Source organism: Amblyraja radiata, chromosome 5 (genome assembly GCF_010909765.2).
Source record: "Amblyraja radiata isolate CabotCenter1 chromosome 5, sAmbRad1.1.pri, whole genome shotgun sequence".
Lineage (NCBI taxonomy): Eukaryota > Metazoa > Chordata > Chondrichthyes > Rajiformes > Rajidae > Amblyraja > Amblyraja radiata.
The window spans coordinates 54,996,847-55,017,919 of record NC_045960.1 but is presented as its reverse complement, the minus strand read 5'-3'; the positions used below and the strand labels follow the sequence as shown (position 1 = coordinate 55,017,919).

The window sequence follows — 21,073 nt, the reverse complement described above, 5'->3', positions numbered from 1 at the left end:
ACTGTTACAGAAGAGGGAGTGAGGCCATGAGAAGATCAGCCATAATCTCTTTGAATGGTGAAATAGGCTTGAGGATCAGAAGAACTACTCCTGCTCCCGTATTATTGCATACTCGTACATTCAGAATCTCAGTCTAGAATATCACAGTTAATAAAATGGCAATTAATGAAAAATGGCAATTAATGAAATTTAGGCCGTTGTTTTAAAATGATTTCAAACAGAGATGTTCTTTATTTAGTGAATCGGACTAACATTGGACATAGAAAAACAATGCCGAGAATGATCTTTACCATCTAATTAATGCACCTGCTCATCTACTGCTCAGCTGAGCCAGCAATTACAAAGTTATAACTTCTGGATCCATTCATGAGCCTTGACTTCAGAACAATATACCATGCAGCAACAGAAAAATATTGTGGAGGTTACTCCACAGAAATTGTACTGATCTTGATTGTATTAATCTTGTGCAAATTCACTTAATGTGGCACTGTGCAGCTAGCAGATGGCACTGCAGTAGACGTATTTTCCTTCGGTGCATGCTATACAGCAATTGAAACCACACGTAACTCGCTATAGATTACATATCTCGCATGTTTCTATATTTCTGTCACACAATATCAGTTTGAGCTGGCTTCAAAACCAAATGTAAAATATTTACATCTTATATCCCTATAAAACGTGCATTGACATTTATATTTAAAGTTTTGATGAGAATATTCTCAAATGGTAATGTGATTAGTTTTCAATCCACACACTTATGAAGACCACCACGCATGCACGATGCATTTTTACCCCAGTGACAGAGGGTGAAGCGGGTTTGTATGCACCACGTGGACATCCACCAATGCCAGTTGTCCACCACCTTCGTCGATGGCCCACTGCAGGTCTTGCCATCTGGACATCCTCCTGGTACTTCCCTTCATGGGCCTGCCCACTGAGATCACACTGCTTCCCAAAGAAGCCAGGTTTGCAGATGCAGTTACCTTCTTTGTCACATCGAAGTGACATGGAACCAATGGGACTGCACTGACATGACATGCAGATCTTGTTTTTGTGATCCCACCAACAGTTAGGCTTTACAGTGCACAGGATAAAATATCAAAAAAAACACAAATATCAAATCAAGAATCTACTATCAAACAGATAAAATGATTAATTTCTTGGGCTAAGCCTCCAAGATGTGAGGAAAGCTATAAACTCCAAAAGTAATAAAAGATTCAAACAGACTCTTAATTCCTAATTCATTCCAAATGTAATAACTACAGAATTAAAGTATAACCTCAGTTTTGAATTTCTTGCTTTTAATGTCCTTGTTTATTTTATTCCCACATGTAAAGACATAAAGAACCTGCATTTATATTGGGAGAATATATGTTGAGAACTGCAACCAAGTGCACAGGTTTTGAGTGATGTTGCATGTCAATTCAGGAAGCTCTGCACACTACGGAACTAAGTTGACTTTGCACATTGCATCTTTGATGCACCGTCGAGTCGTTTCATGATTGATACATTCATAAGATCAAAAGAGACAAGAGCAGAATTAGGCCATTTGACCCAGCAAGTCAACTCCGCCATTCAATCATGGCTGATCTATCTTTCCCTCCTAACCCCATTCTCCTGCCATCTCCCCTTAACCTCTGACACCCGTACTAATCAAGAATCGACCTATCTCTGCCTTAAAAATATCCACTGACTTGGCCTCCACAACCTTCTGTGGCAAACAATTCCACAGATTCACCACCCTCTGACTAAAGGAATTCCTCCTTATCTCCTTCCTAAAAGAACGTCCTTTAATTCTGTGGCTGTGACCTCTAGTCCTGGATTCTCCCACAAGTGGAAACATCCTCTCCACATCCACTCTATCAAAGCCTTTCACTATTCTGTATGTTTCAATGAGGTCCCCCCTCATTCTTCTAAATTCGGGTGAGTACATGCTCATCATATGTTAACCTTCTCAGGGATCATTCTTATGAAGCTCCCCTGGACCCTCTCCATAGCCAGCACATCCTTCCTCAGATATGGTGCTCAAAATAGCTCACAATATTCCAAATATGGCCTGACCAACACCTTATAGAGCCTCAGCATTACATCCCTGTTTTTGTATACAAGCCCCCTCGAAATAAATGCTAGCATGGCGTTTGCTTTCTGCACTACCGATTCAACTTGCAGATTAACTTTTTGGGACTCCTGCACCAGCACACCTAAGTCCCATTGTACCTCCAATTTCTGGATTATCTCCCTATTTAGAAAATAATCTATGCCTTTATTCCTACTATCAAAATGCCTGACTTCGCAGTTTGTTACACCATATGCCATCTGACACTCCTCTGCGAACTGTCCCAACCTATCCATGTTCCTGCTTTCTCTACACTACCTGCCCCTCCACCTCTTCTTGTATTATCCGCAAACCTGACCACAAAGCTTTCAATCCCCTCATTAATATACAAAATGAAGAGCAGCAGCCTCAGCACGGTACCCTGCGGAACTCCGCTGGTCACTGGCAGCCAACCAGAAAAAGCTCCCATTATTGCCATTCTTTACCTACTGCCATCCAGCCAACCTGCTAGCCATGCTACTATCTTCCCTTTGATACCGTGGGCTCTCATCTTCCTAAGCATTCTAACGTGTGGCACCTTATCAAAGGCTTTCTGAAAATCTAGGTAAACAACATCTGCCGACTCTCCTTTGTCTGTCCTGCTATTTACTTCTTCAAAGAATTCCAGCAGATTTGTCAGGCAAGACCTCCCCTTCACAAAGCTATGCTGACTTCCGTCTATTTTATCGTGAACTTCTAAGTACTCCGTGGTCTCATCCTTCATATAATGGACTCTAAAATCTTACCAACCACTAAATCAGACTAACCGGCCTATAGTTCCCACTATTCTGCTTTGCTCCATTCTTGTGCAGCGGGGTAATATTAGCAATTTTCCAATCATCTGGAACCACTACCGACTCTAGTGATTCTTGAAATATCACTATCAATGCCTGCACAATCTCCAAAGTAACCTCTTTCAGAACCCAAGTGTGCAGTCCATCCAAGTGCCTTATTCACCTTCACCCCTTTCAGCTTCCCAAGCCCTTCTCCCTAATAATAGCCACTCCACTAACTTCTACCCTGACTCTCTTGAATTTCAGGCACATTTCTGGTGTCTTCCACTGATGCAAAAAAAAGTTATTCAACTCCTCCTATTCAACTATTCCCCATTATCACTTCTCCTGCATTATTTTCCAGCGGTCCAACGTCCATTCTTGCCTCTTTCCTACTCTTTATATAACTGAAGAAACTCTTGTTATCTTCTTTTATATTATTAGCTAGCTTACCTTCGTATTCTATCTTTTCTCCCCATATTGCACTTTTAGTTACCTTCTGTTGTTCTTTAAAAGCTTCCCAATCGTCTGGCTTCTCATTAATGTTTGCAATGTTATATGCCTTATCTTTTAGTTTTATACTGTCCTTGACTTTTTTGTCAGCCATGGTCGCCTCATTCTCCCCCTCAAATCTTTCTTCTTCTCTGGAATGAAAAGATCCTGCATCTTCCGAATTATTCCCAGGAATTCCTGCCATCGCAGTTCCACCGCTATCTGTTCTAGGGTCTCTTTCCAGTCAACTTTGGCAGGCTCCTCCCTCATGCCTCCATAGTCCCTTTTGTTCATCTGTAATACCGACACATCCGATTTCACCTTCTCCTTCTCAAATTTCAGGCTAAATCTTATCATGTTGTGGTTGCTACCTCCTAGTGGTTCCTTTACCTTGAGTTCCTTTACCAAATCTGGTTCATTCCACAACACTAAATCCAGGTCATCCACTTTCAGTCTCCGTTCTTCAATCAACCAGCATTTGCTGCAGATGTGGTCACCAGTATTCACCAATGGGTGAATATTGCTGGTCCTTTTGATTTTTGTGACATGAAGCTTTCTCATTCTACTCCATTGGTTTATCAGTTTATAGTGGGAATCAGAGAAACCTGCAGTAAAATTTATGTCTGATCTTCTAGGTACCCTTTCTCACACTCACCATTTTCTTCATTGCCACTAAAACCCAACTATTGCTTTGCAATCTAAAGAAGGGTCCCGACCCAAACATCACCTATCCATTACCTTCCAGATGCTGCCTGATCCTCACATCGGTTACTCCTGCACTTTGTGTCATTTTTGGAAACCAGCATCTGCAGTTCCTTGTTTCTACATTGTTTTATATTTTTGTGGAAGAGTCTATGATGTGAGCCACTAATCAATACAATAAAACTGAAGCTTGTTAACAGTTGCTTAAGGATGATAACACAGTCACAATCTCAAGACTCATTCAAATCATCACGTAGCTCACACTGAAATTTATTTCTAAATATATAAGAAGCTGACTCGGCTTCAATGTGTAAATTCAGCTACATGGGAAACTGGTCTAAACTGGTATGGCAGATTAATCAACATAAACACAACGGCATTTCCCTTATCCTTTCAAAGATTTCAAACACTTAACAGAAAACAATAAGAGCACCAGTAAGCCAGTGATCCGTCACAATAGAATCACAATTGATCTGCCCCAGACCTTGACACCTCTTCTAAGCCAGTTCCACATAGCACTCTACTACACAATCTTTCAAGAATCTATTTACCTCCCCTTTAAATATCGAATGATCAAAGTCATAACAACCTCTGGGGAACAAAACTCTGCAAATCCACCACTCTCAGTGAGAAAAACATGTTTTACACATTTCAGTTTTCAATAATTGTACCTTATCTTCTAACTATGTCCCCTTATTCAAAACTCTCACACCAGTGAAAACATCTAAACATCTATTTTGTAATTTCTCCCTAAGATCAATGTTCACTCCCCATTCTTCTAAACTCCAAGGAAATACAGATCCAACTTTTATTTTCGCTATTCAAGTTAGGAAAATATTCTCATCCCAGGATTTGGCCTGATGAATTGCTAGACTGCTTGTAATCCTAGTCTGTCCTTTCTTATACAAGAATACCAAAACTGTGCACAATACGTCAGGTGTGGCCTCATCAACACTGTACAATGCAACAAAACTTCCCTTTGCAAAACTCCAACCACTTAGCAACCAGGCCCAATATACTATTTACCTTTTTAACTATTTCTTCAACTAATTACTACGTTTTTATGTTCATGAACAATAACATTTAGATTCCTCTGTTCTCCACTCATTTTCAGTCCTTCTCCATTACATAGACCATCCCACTGTAAGGGTAAGACTAGGAAAAATATCTGATTTCCCTGGCTTTGAGCCAGATTCTTCCAAGTACAGGTACACGTAAAAATATTTGTAACACCAGTTGCTCAAGCAGTGTAACTGAGATAGAGAGAGTTCCTGTGTAGGAAGGAACTGCAGATGCTGGTTTACCCCAAATATAGATACAAAGTGCTGGAGTAACTCAGCGGGACAGGCAGCATCTCTGGAGAGAAGGAACGGGAAATGGTTCGGGTCGAGACCCTTCTTCAGTCTGAGAGCGGGTAAGGGAAATGAGAGATATAGACGATGATGTAGATATATACAGAACAAATGAAAGAAAGATATGTAAAAAAAGTAACGATGATAAAGGAAATAGGCCATTGTTAGCTGTTTGCTTGGTGAGAACAAGAAGCTGGTGTGACTTGGGTGGGGAAAGGATGGACAGAGGGCGAATGCAGGGTTTACTTCATATCTTCAACCTCATTATTCTCACATTGCTGTGGGCTCTATATATTTATATTGTTGGACTCCCTCAATGCAGTTAGAAAATTTGTCAGGAACCTACATTAATTACATCTTAAACCTCAACTGAGACAATGTATAGGGATCATGACAGCGGGCAAAACACCCTCATGACCCAACCCAGCTGGAGTGCTGTGCACAGTTCTGGTCGCCCTGCTACAGGAAACATGTCATACTTGAAATCAATTCCTTACACTCTCTTTAAAACTATAAAACTAAGTACGTTATGAATGCATTAATAGAGCAGGAGTGTCATCATTAGGCTATGCAATTTCGTAACTTCTCTGTTTGAAGTAAATTTAAAATAGCTTTCAAAGTTAATGTATGCAGAAATTGGGTTAAGACATGGAGAGAAGGGGCACTGACCTCAACAACCCATAAAGCAAGTTACAGATTGAACACTTTTAATTATGTTGTAGCATTGAACAAAGAAAACTAGTTTTTCTTCGACCCTGTTTAAAATTGAAAACAAATAAGTTGTTATAAAACTAGAAAAGTTCCCCATTGACTATATTTCCATGTAAACAATGCCACCATTCTACCAAATGTTTTGGTCAAGAAACACTTAATTTCTTGCACTTATGCATCATTTTCCATTGTTAGCATTCAATTTGCACAAAATTTGTCTTATGCTGTTAACAAGAATCTCATTATTTTTTAACACCTATTTGATTTTTGTTAATGCATTTTTTTTATTTGCAGAGGTCACTTGATAAATCGGTAAGTGGTGATGTCACCAGCGATATTAGTTTCTGAGCATAGTAGGGAAGTTGAAGATAATAATTCTAAACTATCAGGATTTTGCATATTGTTAGGATCCTTTCAACTCAACATAAATTGACATGGCAGACAACAGGAAATGAATTTACCTTCCTTGAAATTTTGTACTGAGAAACCTTACCACATCATAACTTGTGAATGTATCACAATTTAATTTTAAATGAATGTGCATGCCAGCAGAGACAGCAAAACAGATTCAGTCTATTCTTCATAAACACCTTAATTTACTGCAGTAATGCAAAATGAAATCTTCCACTTCCAGTGAGTCATAAAGTCATCGAGCTATACAGCACGGCAACGGACATGCCTTTCAGCACAACTTGGCCATGCCACCCACGTTACTAAACCGATTGAGTTTGCCTGGTCCATATCAAACCAATCAGTGATGATACAAATATCACTGTCAGGGGCCTCGCAATTTCTTCCCGAAATTCCCACAATGTCCCAGGACATACTTGATCAGATCCCAAAGATTTATACAGCCCATTGCATTTTAAGATCCTCTTCTGTAAAGTGGACTCTCTTCAAGACACCACTATTTATGTCACAGAGTTCCCGAATATCCATGTCTTTCTCCATGGTAAATACAAATGAGAAATATTCACTTAACATCTTTCCCTTCTGCTGTGGCTCCGCTACACACCTAGATGACCTGGTTGATCTTTAAGGAATCCTATTTTTCCTTTTGTTTCGCTATTGCCCTCCGTATACTTGCGGAATCTCTTTGCATTCTTCTTTATCTTATTTGGCAGAGTAATTTTAGGTCCCTTTTTGACCTTGTGAATTCCCTACATGTATCCCTACACTCCTTATATTGTTCAAGGGATTCATTTGATCCCAGTTGTCTATACTTGATATACGACTTCTTCTTGACCAAAGCCTCAAAATCTCTCACCATTCTGGGTTCTCTACTCCTGCCAGCCTTGCCCTTCACTCTTTTCATAAGGATATGGAATAATTTAAGGAAAATAGTCATTGTGAAGCTGCAAGCGTGCCCAAGGACATACAGCAACATTGGCAGAAACCTGGGACCAGTTGCCCATATGAATCTTGGTTGATTACTTAATTTGGCATGCCCACCACAGGAAATAAGAAAACAAAAACAGTTCCATTGGAAACAATGTTTTTTTTTTCAATTTTGAAGACAATTCTTCCTCTGAAACAAAATGAAATTTAACAAAGCTATAAAAGCTCTAACAGATTTCCTCCTTCTTATAATTCAAATCACTTTTACCCAAATCCATAATTCCTCATTTAAGGGAATTACAAGCAAAATATTGATTTACCATTTATGAAAATGAAGGAAACACAAGACACAATCAGAAAATTTCATTCATTTTATCTAAGGAAAGAAATAAGATTTTAATATAAAATTATAATTAAGGCACTGATTCCTCACACTGCAACTTTTAAATATATTAGTGCAAATTCATCCAAATGTATGACGTGGTCAAGAATAAAATGGTGTGTAGTTAATACAATGTTTTAATAATGTAATCTTTAGATATCTTCCCTGCAGTCTTAAGGCAAAGTACTAATCAAGGTAGTAGTAAGGCACTTGGTTCCTGAAGCCTCTTCTGTCATTTAAGTATAGTCATGGCTAATCTATACTTGCATCAACTATTCTATGCCAGTTCCCCGTAGCCCTCAATTCTTAGATTTTTCAAATATTTACTTATCCCTACCTGAAAACCATCTAATAATCTGGCCGACATCTCAATCTGGGACTGAAAATTCCAGAGATTCATACCCTCCGAGAGATGAAATATAAATGTATTAAAAATGCACTATTTAGATGAAACCCAGCAATATTATCATATTCAGCAGAGCCAACAAAAATACACACATATTTCTGTTTAGAAGACACCACCAATAGGAATGTAAGTAAGAGAGTTAGAAAAAGAATGATAGTGTTAATATTAAATTACTATCTTTGGTCACAGCCATTAATTTGATTTAAACTCAATTAAAGAGGGTTTCTGTACCAGTCAATTTAAGTGTTGCAGTGTAAGCATAAATGTACACAAACCTGCTAAATAGTTAGTCACTGTTGTTTCAATAGCACAGTAATAAAGGCCTAAAAATTACTCTAAGCAATTTCATACAGATGGATAACCACTCATATCAAATGTGTCTCAGTGCTACTTAGCCACAGCGAATCATTCGGCTGATGTTAATTAAAATATCAGATAAAAGAAACATAGAACATGCAGTTTTACATTCAAGTAATAACATTCTATTCAGTGTAATCTAAAACTAGCTCAGATGCTACAGGAGTATGCGGGTTTATGTGAGGTCCCTGTCATCTTGGCTTCTCACCAGACCTGGGAAAAATGTTTGTGTAATAAAAATGATAGTAGCAGATCAGGGAGTGGAGAGGGGTGTCATACAGGGTAACTGGACAAATGGGCATAAATGGGAATGGGAATTAAAAGACCTAACCTGACAACAAAAAAAAAGGAACATTTAAAAATGACCTTGCACAGTCATGTCTAATATCAATGCACAGTGAATGTGCACTTTCAATTTTACCCATCCACAATCTACTGTAAATATTCCACTTCCCTCTGGAAATAATGCACAGCATTCCACCATGCAATATCACCTAGCCTCACTCTATCAGGAACCCTGTCAGACAAAACACTACCCTTTCCATTTCACAGTTCTGGGAAATGACAACAAAAGATCTGCTCCCTCCAAGGACGACAGATAACTTTTATGCAAGGCTGGATCTTGGCACATGAGGGGACATCATGTATCATGTATATGAAGAAGAGTCTCGACCTGAAATGTCACCTATTCCTTCGCTCCATAGATGCTGCCTCACCCGCTGAGTTTCTCCAGCATTTTTTGCCTAACTTCGATTTTTTCAGCATCTGCAGTTCTTTCTTAAACATGTATCTTTATCATGTATCTGTACACTGTGGATGGCTCAATAGCAATCATGTATAGTTTTAGCTCACAACAAAAGCTTTTCACTGTATATCAGTACACGTGACAATAAACTAAGCTAAACTAAGACCTCCTCTGAGCACAAAACATGTGTACCATAATAGTTGGGAATTTCATTCTGATTCTTTAACTGTAACCTTGGAGAATAAATTCTATCTTAGTCTACCTTCAGTACAGAAATCAATCATGGCTTTAATAAATATTTTTAAAAAGTCAACGAATTTTAAGAGTTTATTTTCCAATACGTACCAAGCAATGATCACACTGTCTTCCTGCAACATTGTTTTTGCACTTGCATTGCCCAGTCTGCTTGTCGCACAAGTTAGCAACTGATCCGTTGGCATGGCATTCACAGGCTGGAAATAAAGAGGAATAATTTACAAGATGAATTAACATCGTAAAATTATTTTCTCATAATTATGTTCAAGTAGTAAATTTTCATAATTTATGTTGTCATAAACATATCGAAGTTCAAATACTATTGCGCAAAGTCCTTCTAATTATGCAGATTGTGTCACCCTTGTACTAAGGATAAGGTCAAAACACTTATACAAATGAGTGAAGATGGCATTTCAATGAAACATGCAGCATCTCTGACCAGGTTTTGCTGCAGAATTTGTATCGTTAGAAAGTGACGTCTAGTACATGTGATCAATCAAAAATTAATTTGGTGGTCTAAGAATCATAAAAGCTGGGAGTATGTAACCACTAAGACTAGGCATTTGAAATTATACACATTATGTTTTTCCAGAGTTTATGATGGATAATCATGATCAAGGTCCAAAAGGCTGACTTCTGACCCGTTTTCTACCATGGCAGCAGAAAATGACTGTTTAAAAGGTTTATTGTGGATTAAGATAATTTTCTGACCAGTGTACTTTGCACAACTTTCTGACATTATCAAGAGAAACAATTATGACCCTCCTGTAACAAGAACTGTTTACAAGAACTGTAAAAAGAACCATCACTTTGATAGTAACCTTATCAATATTGTGAAGTTAGTAAATGAAAAAGGCTCACATTGACTTAATCAAGTCACAGCATCCTCATGGCCTGGTCAATGTAATCATATCTTATAGATGATGTCAACATGGAAAAACAGCATAAAGGTTGGGATATAGTGAGGGTGTTGAGGAGTTACAGAGAAAAGACACAAAATTCATTCCACAGCCTCTGTTTTTGACAGGCTGCAACTCATTGGTATGTTTCTACAGTATTGTTCTTATGCTTTGGAAATCCTTTGTAAATTATAACCTCGTAAAAATTATTCCTCAGAGTACTTCATTTAAAAATATAATTGCGTTTGAACTGCTTGATTAGCAAGGAGCTCCTCCTTGGCTGGGAGGGTGTACCAACCACTTGAAATAGTGATTATTGACAGCTAAAACCCATACAGAAGAGATTAAGGTAGTGAAATAAATTAGTCTTTGAAATATAGGTCGATACCGTATAATCTCCCAAGAGTCGGGGACTAGTAGATTCTTTTAACAGATAGAGCTTAACATCTTGATTTAAGATTAGGACTGGAGAAGGGTATATTTAATATCATCACAAGTTATAATCAGAAATTTGAAACTAAATAGGAAATTTGGCGTGCACAGGTGTGGTTTAAGAGGTGCTAAGAAACATAATCATGATATGTATTTTAGCCTTAAACATTCATAATCCAGAGAAGATCTATGGAAACCACTGATTCTCAAACTAGAGACACAAAGAACTGCAGATGGTGGAATCTTGCATCAAACACATAGTCAGTAGGTCAGGCAGTATTTCTACAGGGCATGGATCGGTGACATTTTGGGTCAGGACCCTTCTTCAGAGTAGAACAATGTCTCAAACTATGTTGGCGACTAACATATGCCAGCTGAGAAGTTAAGTTGGAAAATAAATGAGGGACTTAAGTGTTACATGCAGAAATTTCTCTTTGCCACGAATAATGATGCATGTTTATTGGCAATGAAGGATGAAACGCAGGAAGTGCAAGTTTAATAGTAGGGTCTCAACTAACATAGATCTTAAGGTCAGGCATTATATTTAATAAACTCAACTGAAATTTGAATAAAGTGATATTCAATGTAATATAATAAATATGCACAAATCTAACTTATCCACCTCCCTACCCAAGTGGATATGCATTTAAGCTTATGCACTTTCAAAATCTTTTCATTGCCATCCACAAGTAACTTTTATTTCCACACATGTAAATGTAATTTGGTTTACTTCAGCTTAGTTTTAATTAGGTTTGAGTTTCCTGCACGATTATCATGCTGCTCCATTGCTGGACTTAAATGGCGGAGTTCATCACTGTTGGGATTCCATTTCATTCTCAGAAAGCAGGCCTCAGTAATATGCCAGCAGAGATGGCAATTAAAGATGCAAGAAAGAAGGCACTAAGAAAATAATAATAGGATTGGACAGTCCATGTGGATTTGTGAAAGAGAAATCACGTTTGACAAATCCATTTGAGCATTTCATTTTGACACAATCAACATAATATGGGTGACCCAGTGAATGCAGTGCATTTGATCTAACTATAGTAGATCTAGTCTATCCCCTCTTAATTGTTCTTGTGCATCGTCCACCAAAAATGCATAAGGACATTATCACCCAATTTGCTGATCTTATCTCCAGCCTTTTGCCCAAATTTGACAGAGTCTTGATTCTTGGTTGTAGATTGATGGTGCATGTGAGCCAATTACACACAAGCCAGCACCACTAACTCCACCCTTCTATAACATTCATGTCTGCTGTCCTACTAAGCCTCTGGTGAGTGAATTTATGTACCTGGTTGAGTCCTTCAATCTGACTCTACTCACTACTGGACCCACTCACAAGCTGGGCCATACACTGGACCTGGTGCTATCGTCCGGTCTCCCAATTTGTAATATAGAAATTATTGATGCTTGTCTGTCAGATCATAGTGCAATTATATTTGATGCATCTCTGCCTTTCTCTCCCTCAAAATCTCAAGTCCCTGTTCGCTAATCCCGCTACATAAACTCATTGATTGCCAGTAACTTCTCTGAGGCTCTCATAGCTCCTCCCGACAACTGCACCATCGAGGCTTCTCCCCTTCAACTCAGCACTGACGACCTAATTTCTTTATTCAATACCACTTGCTCTTCCATCCTTCTGTTGCTCCTCTCAAAATGAAAAAGCCTAAGCCTAAAGGTTGGCCCTGGCTCAATGACACCACCAAAGCCCTAAGAAGAGAGTGCAGAAAATCAGAACGGAAGTATAAATGTGATAAGCTTCAAATTTCCTTCGAACTTCTGAGAAGCAATCTTCGCAAATACCAGGAAGTAGTAAAGTCTGCGAGAACACAATACTTCTCCAACCTTATTTCCAAAAACATTCAAAATTCCAAGGTCCTATTTAGTACTATTACCTCTGTCATATGTCCCGCCCCCAGTACCAACTTAGCTGGGTCCCCTGCCAAGTGCGAAGAATTCTCTACTTTTTTCACCAGTAAAGTTGGGAACATCAGAACTAATATTTCCCCTCTCACCCATGACCTAGCTGTCCGTTTGGTCTGTTCTTCTAAATTAGACTGCTTCCAACCCGTTACTCTATCCTCCCTAGTAAAGCTTGTCTCCACTATGAAACCTGCAACCTGCCCCCTTGACGTTGTCCCCACTGCCCTTCCGAAGCATGTCTTTGCAATAGTCGGTCCCAGTATCCTCTCTATCATCAACAGGTCTCTGGCCACTGGCACTGTTCCAACCTATTTCAAGCATGCGCTGGTCCAGCCACTCCTGAAAACACCTAACCTAAACCCCACCTTGCCTAGTAACTACAGACCTATTTCCAAACTGCCTTTCCTCTCAAAAGTCCTTGAAAAGGTAATTCTAGACCAACTAATGCCTTATCTACACAAAAATTCCATCCTGGAAAGTTCTAGGTTTCCGGGCCCACCACAGCACAGAGTCTGCCTTGTTGAAGGTACACAATGACCTCCTCTCGCCATCGACTCTGGCAACTGCGCAATCCTGCTCCTTCTCGACCTCAGCGCAGCGTTTGATACAGTGGACCATACCATCCTAATTGACCGCCTCCGGTATGCGGTTGGTGTTGATGGCATTGCCCTGAGCTAGTTCGTTTCCTACCTAAAAAACAGGATTTTCTCTACCAACATAGGCAACTCTTTCTCTTCCCCAGCTAGCCTTTATTGCGAGGTTCCACAAGGCTCCATCCTTGGCCCCATTCTCTTCTCTCTCTACATGCTCCCCCTCAACCAAGTCATTCAAAGGCATGGCATTTCTTTCCACTGCTATGCAGATGATACACAGTTCTATATCCCCCTGAAACCCAACAACCGGTCAAATTTAAACAGCCTCATGCACTGCCTCGATGATTTAAAATGCTGAATGGCTCAGAACATCCTCCAACTTAATGAGAGCAAGTCTGAGGTAACCCTACTCGGCCCTTCCGACCCCATCAAAACGCTAACAGGCAGCCTTGGAAGCCTAACCTCCTTAGTCAAACTGCACGTCAAAAACCTTGATGTGATATTTGACTCAGCATTAAAGTTTGACAAGTAAGTCAACTCTGTGGTAAAAGCTGGTTTCTTCCAGTTTCGTACAATAGCTAAAATCAAATCATTCCTCAAATTCGACAACCTTGAAAGAATCATCCACACATTCATCTTTTCCTGCCTTGACTACTGCAACTCCCTATACACTGGCATCAGCCAATCATCCCTGTCCCGTCTGCAATTGGTCCAAAACGCCGCAGCAAGACTTCTGACGGGTACCCGTAAAAGGGACCACATCACCCCGATCCTAGCCTCTCTCCACTGGCTCCCAGTACGGTATAGAATTAACTTCAAGCTCCTTTTATACGTTTACAAAGCCCTTAACGGGCTTGCCCCACCCTATATCAAAAATCTTCTAACCAATTATTCTACCTCCAGGTCGCTCAGGTCGGCCGACTTGGGGCTACTGACTATCCCGCGGTCTAGGTTTAAGCTCAGGGGTGACCGCACTTTTGCGGTTGCAGCACCTAAACTGTGGAATAGCATCCCGCTCCTCATCAGAACTGCACCCACCATCGACTCCTTTAAGTCACGACTCAAAACCTATTTCTACACCCAAGCGTTTTTGAGCCCCGCTGAGAGGGCGCTGTAAACATTTTATGAATGTATCGTTAGGTCTGTCTACCCATGTTTGTATCAAATTTAGTACCTGCACTGATGTGAAGCACTTTGGTCAACGTGAGTTGTTTTTAACGTGCTATACAAATAAATCTATTGTTATTATTAATTGAGAGGCGGTGACAAATAGTGCAGCGGGGATTATTGTTGGAGCTCCAGCTCTGCATAGAACTTGGATGAGAGGAACATTTATGATATATCCAAGTCTGCTGATGATATAAGGTTGGGTAGCAGTTCTGTTTGTCAGAGGATGGAGAAAGATTTCAGAGGGATATATCGTGGATGAGGGTATGGCAGATAGAATATAATGTGGAAAAATGTGAGAAAAATAATATGCTTGCCTTAATGAAAGATATTTTGAGTACAAGAGTAAAGACATCATCCTGCAATTATATGGGGTCCCAGTGAGAATGCATCTAGAATATTGTGCATAGATTTGGCTGCCCCACCGAAGGAAGGTTATATTTCTGAAGAAGAGCTCAGCAGAAGTTCACCAGATCCCTGGCAGGGGGAATTTTTCTATCAGAGAGATACCACAAAATTAATCTAAAATCTCTGGTGATCATAAGTTTGAGAGATGATGTCTTCCAGTAAGGTCGACACAAGGATCTACCATGTGACCAGTGGTCATATTCTCGGGTTAAGGAAATAGACATTCTGTACTGGCAACATTTCTTCCCATAGAGGGTAGTGAACCTTTGGAACTCTCCACTCACTAGAGTTGTGGAGGCTTAGTTGCTGAATATATTCGGGATAGAAATTGATAGATTTTTCAAAATCATAGAACCAAGGAATACAGGAAAATTACTCCATGGATAAAGATTTTGCTTGATCATATTAAATGGTGGAACAAATGTCTTTAATGTTGTGTTTTGTTTTTGTTGGTGTGCTGCGGATGGCTCGGAAAAGATGGCTGCCGGAAGTGAGAGTGAACACTGGCGCGATTAGCTGCCGCTGCTCTCTCTCCGAATTATGTATTATTGCTGTATATGTTGTTTTTGTTTCATGCTTGTTTTAACTGTAAGGTGTCCTTGAGAGTCCTGAAAGGCGCCCATAAATAAAATGTATTATTATTAACAAGTACAAGCGCCAGCTCCAGCTGAACTTTCTCGTAACTTTCGCATGCTTGCCTTAGTGCCCTAATTCCGAAGATGGGGAATCTTTCCTCCAAATCCAAACTGGGAATATCGATGGCAATCTGAATCCAACTCAATGTGGGTGATTGTGAAGATGTATACTGGGAGAGGCATCAGTCGCTTGCTCATCATGTCAAGGCTTTGCCTCTTACTTCAAAAGTCCTATTCATCTTCTTCAAGGTAAATACTGTTTATGTAGTGATCAAAATTAAACTGGTTTCTGCACTATCAGACTTGCTCTGTTCTAATAACATGGATTTCTTCCAGCTTGTGTCGGCTGCATTTGACAGAATAATTTGAAACATGGAGCAATGTTCTTAGCATTTTAATGTTCATATTGTCCAGCAATTAAAATATAACAAAGGCATTTTCTTTCAAGCAGCTGTGAATCCTGCTGAGATTTGAATACAATGAAATTCTAAGCAGGGGAAACATAGAAAAAGGACCAAAAAAAATTTGATTGCAACTGTTTGGCTTCTTTTGTGTTTTTATGGCAATTGAATGCTCCAAATTTCCAACAATAGAGAAATGTTACAAAGGAAAATGCACAATGGTTGTGTTCTCCTGATTTAAGGATAGCTTTCAAAATAGCAGAGAAAGAACACGATTGCAACTCTTTCTATTAAATCACGCTGTTTTTCAGTATACACTAATATAAGCGAGACTGGAGGTATGACATACTTTAATTTTGATTTATAACTTTATTGCATCTCAAGCAAATTATTTCATCCAGATACAAACTAATTAATTGCACCAATAGCGCAATTCCTCCCCAACGGTCTGTCTGTCCCTTCCTTCTTTTGTTGTTTGTTTGTATATGTTAAATGTATGTTTTTAGTGTTCTTTAGCTTGTTTTATGTGGGGCGGGAGTTGGGGGAAACTTTTTCTAATCTCTTACCTTGACGGAGATGCAATTTTTTTCCGCATCATATCTCCACCCGCACTGCGGCCTAACATCGAGGAGTTGGCGACCTTTGCTGGAGACCGACTTCGAGAGCTCCACCGCGGGTGTCTGTGGACTTACCATTGCACAGCCAGGGTTCAACCTCTCAGCTCAACCGTGGGTGGCTGCATACTTTAACATCGTGGAGCTTGCGGTCTCTGGTTAGAGATCGACTTCGGGAACTCCAAGCCACAGGTGCTTCGACCGCCCCGACAAGGGAGCTTCGACCGCCCTGACGCGGGAGCTTCAATCACCCCGACGCGGGCGCTTCGATCGCCCCAACTGCGGATGGTTCGACTGCTCCGACCGCGGGAAAATAAAGAGTATGAAGTTTGGACTTTATTGCCTTCCATCACAGTGAGAAACATGGGGAATCCGCTGTGGTGTTTATGTTAACTTTTATTTAGTTGTGTGTCTTGGTGCTTTTTTTTGTATGGCTGTATGGTAATTCGAATTTCACTGTACCTTAATTGGTACATATGACAATAAACTGACCTTGAAACCTTGAACAAATTAATCTTTGCACGATTACAAAATAAGTCAGTATTTTCAACTGAATGTTTAACGAATTGACGGCAAAACAATTTACTCATTATGTGCAGTATTCAACGGATGGCGTGAAGTAGCAAAGCAAACAAAAGGATTGGAATAATGTCAGTACAATGTGCAAGGTTGGTAATTTGATGGGAATTTGCTGGAGCAGATAGTAAGCAGGTTATACTTTGGACACAACTGCTCTCTTTGAGCAGGTCTGACCTAAAATGTCATTAGGAATCCTATTGTATCTTATGTTAATGGCAAAACTAAAAAAAAATCACTTAAAAGAGACAGCTGCGAGGGGCATTTATTGATAGGCCCATTTTAAAACAGAGCTGTGGTAAGATTTCCCACAATGACAATGAAGTGTTTGTTCATTTCTTTGTGATCCTGATTGAGGGTTTACTGACCACAAGTGCACTCTAGATAATTCTGATACACATGTAATGGACCAACAGAAGAGGAGATCTACAAAGGAGTCTGAAGAAGGGTCTTGACCCGAAATGTTACCTATTCCTTTTCTCCAGAGATGCTGTGTGACCCGCTGAGTTACTCCAACATTTTGTGTCTATCGTCAGTTTAAACCAGCATTTGCAGTTCATTCCTCTTCAAAGGAGTTGTCAGGATTGAAAAAAATATAGTTACTAGGGGAAAGTTACTATACTGGCATTATTTTCTTTGAAACAAAGGATTAGGAGATTCTATTTAAATATAAAAAATAAGACCAAATAGGCTGATCACGAATCAGAAAGGGCCGTTATTTGGAGACATGAACTACGGATGCTGGAATCTTGAGCAACAAACAATCTGTTGGAGAAACTCATGTAGTGGTTCCGCATCTGTGGGGGGAAAGGAATGGTCAACATTTTGGGTCAAAAACCTGCATCAGGACAGATTGTAAAGAGGAAAAATGCAGTAGTGAGACAGGGGCAAAAGCTGATTGCCTGCATCAAATTCTTCCTGCAATTATCTGAATTTCCTCCAAATGTTTCAGTTTTTTCCCCAAAATGCTAGATGGTTAACACTCTAGTTGAGGTTAAAGAAACAAAAGGGATGGGAGAACTAATCCGTTGAAATGGCACCAAGGAAGTAAGAAGGGAGGAATGGAACAACTCTTCGAGTATGCTTATGTTGGGAGCTTGCATGGGCCTGATGAGCTGAATGGCTTTTATATTACAATAGGAAGTAAATGGTGAAGCTGACCAGGGATCATATTATCTTGGAACTTAATCAGATACAGCTAATTAATTATATTTTGATTCCTTTGAGAAGACTTGTTAATTAGTATAAATTTACATTCATTTAAATAAAGCATTGTACATGTGAGTATGAGATATTTTACATAAGGAAGATTGAGAAACTAGATTAGGATTTTAAAATATAATTGATGATTCTCACTGAATATACATTGGGAAATATAAACATTGTGAAAAATGTTCTATCCATGGCCAGCTAATAAGATTGAAGACAGTATTTGATTATTAATTTTTAAATCTTGCCAAAGAGAGTGGTACTTCTAAGAATAGGTATGCATTTTTGAAACCAGTAGAAGATAAGCTAAAAATAATTAACAGTGAATAAATCTATATGAGAGCAAACTAGCAAGAGACATAACATGTTAAGAACTTTTTATCAGGATGTCAAACCAAATACAAGTACATCTAGAGCTGGAAAAATAACATCATAATGGGTAAAAAGGAAGTGCCTGAGACATTAAAAAAAATGTTTTGTATCTATTTTCACTGCTGAGGTCACATGTAACATTAGCGTAAGTCATGTACTATGTTGATAAGCAATTTCTCAACAGAATCCCCAAAACAAGCAGATCTTATGATGACCTTTAACAATTAGGCAGGCCTCCTGGAGTCCAAAAATCAAGACATCTGCTATGACTAAGTTCTTTCTTATCTATGATCAAATTATAAGGAATATCTTTATCAATTTACTCTTACAAATTATATAATACTGTTATGCCTTTGTATTCTTGAAAATGTTCTTTGCAAAAACTTCTACATTCCAAACTGTTACCATTCTAAGCACTTTATCAAACACCATGCAGAGGTTACAAAGTCTCATTCTATTGTTTCCAGTTATCAAATTTAAAGAGCAAATACTAAATGAACAATGCAATACATTTACCTTGGCAATTCCTGGCTATAACAGCATCTCCGAAAAATCCATCAGCACATTCATCACAAAACCGACCAGTAATTCCCTGAATGCATCGTAGGCATTCGCCTGTTAATGAATTGCAGCTGCCAGGTATTGATAGATCAAGATTATTGTTGCACTGGCAAGGCTGACAAGAGCCACCTGGTTTAGTGGGGCGTCCAAAGTACCCTTCAGAGCATCTGGTTAACAAAAACAAAGTCAAAAAAGGAATTATTCACTGATAAACATATTGCTGTATGCTGCAAAAAGTTACTGGGAATACAATTATTTCTAGAAATTAAAACTGTATTGTTATAATGAAATATCATAGAATATTTATCTATATAGCACCGACGAAGTCGAGATAGAATTAGGTCCAGCATGTTTTCCAATGTGTGTACATACATTTGTGGTACCAGATGTTGAGGGCTTTAGTAGATGGAGGTGCTAGAACTGTGCTGAGTAGGTAGATCATGATATCAATCGGTATGATTTGGCAACAAAACATTGACCTCAACTCTCCAGTTACTAGCCTTGGGCAGTGGAACATGCATTCTGCAATCAGAAAGACCTGACTGAGTACCGTGTACAATCCCTCTCAATGGTTGTGGAAATCTTACAGAGAGCTACTGTATTTCTGTGGACAGATCTTCCCATCATTCTTTCTCAATGAAGTTCAGCTCATCCAAAACCATATCATCAAACCTTATCCCACATCACATCATCAGATCAAAAGTATTGTTCATACTTTTGTACACTGGATCATGTTCAAACACCTAATTTAAAGAAAACATCTTGGCTGCGTGGTTTAAACTCAGCCTTGCCTGCTATCCTCCAATCATCTGACTGCTTCTTTTCTCCCTGTGGCAATATCAATAGTGCAGCTCAGTAAGTTTATCTCCCTAAACTCTGCAACATTCCATCCTCTTCAAGCCTTCCTTAAAAAGCATGTTTTCAGGCTGCCTTTCATCACATCCCATATATTCATTTAACAAGCCTCTGCAGCCATCTGTCCTTTATGGTTGTGCGAAATGTATTGGTACATTTTCTTTGCCAGTGATACAAGTTGCTCAGTTCAAGTTACTTTGGCATATATATATTTTGAAGGCAAATTTAGAAAGTAGGGTTCTATTTATTTTAATTCATTTCACCTAATGAATGCCTGGTACAATTGAAATAGAAAGGAAAACACTGAAGACATATTTGGTGAAGCCAGGCTAATTTGGACAGGTATAGACAATATACTATTTTTATACTAAGAGTGGTTGGTGTGTGGAATGCACTGCAGCGTGGTGGTAAAGGTAGATACAATGGTAGCATTTAAGTGGCTTAAATGCCACAATCAGGGCACATGTATATGCAGGGAATGCATGGATATAGATCTGTGCCATTAACTAGCGTCATGTCCGGCATGGACATTGTGGGCCATAGGGCCTGTTCATGTGCGGTACTGATCCATATAATTTATAGTGACATTTGATGGGAAGCACCATTACCTGTCGTAAATGCCAACATGCTGATCACACAGCTGGTTATCATGATCTTGTGGAAGTTCCATCCTACTGTTCCACTGGTTGTACAATATAATATGGGGGGGTGATTGACAGGATACAAAAGGTTTTTTGAAAAGAAGAGCCAATTCTTGGTTTAGTGATCATACATAATGTCCACTTTTCTTTATAGAAAATTGTAGTGAATAAAATGT

The 21,073-nt window shown here is 39.2% G+C and overlaps 1 protein-coding gene across 7 annotated transcripts in view; it reads right to left on the bottom strand.

Moving 5' to 3' along the window:
• lama2 (laminin subunit alpha 2) overlaps window positions 1-21,073 on the bottom strand; it is a 342,464-nt gene that overhangs the window by 126,186 nt on the left and 195,205 nt on the right. For 4 of the 7 annotated variants that reach the window (XM_033021242.1, XM_033021244.1, XM_033021243.1 and 1 more), the window contains exons 19-21: window positions 19,357-19,568; window positions 9,699-9,805; window positions 793-1,074 (exon numbers count right to left, since the gene is read on the bottom strand). In XM_033021242.1, the coding sequence (XP_032877133.1) occupies window positions 793-1,074; window positions 9,699-9,805; window positions 19,357-19,568 (601 nt within the window). The remainder of the gene's footprint in view (window positions 1-792; window positions 1,075-9,698; window positions 9,806-19,356; window positions 19,569-21,073) is intronic. The other 3 variants (XM_033021246.1, XM_033021248.1, XM_033021247.1) reach the window with 1 other exon arrangement.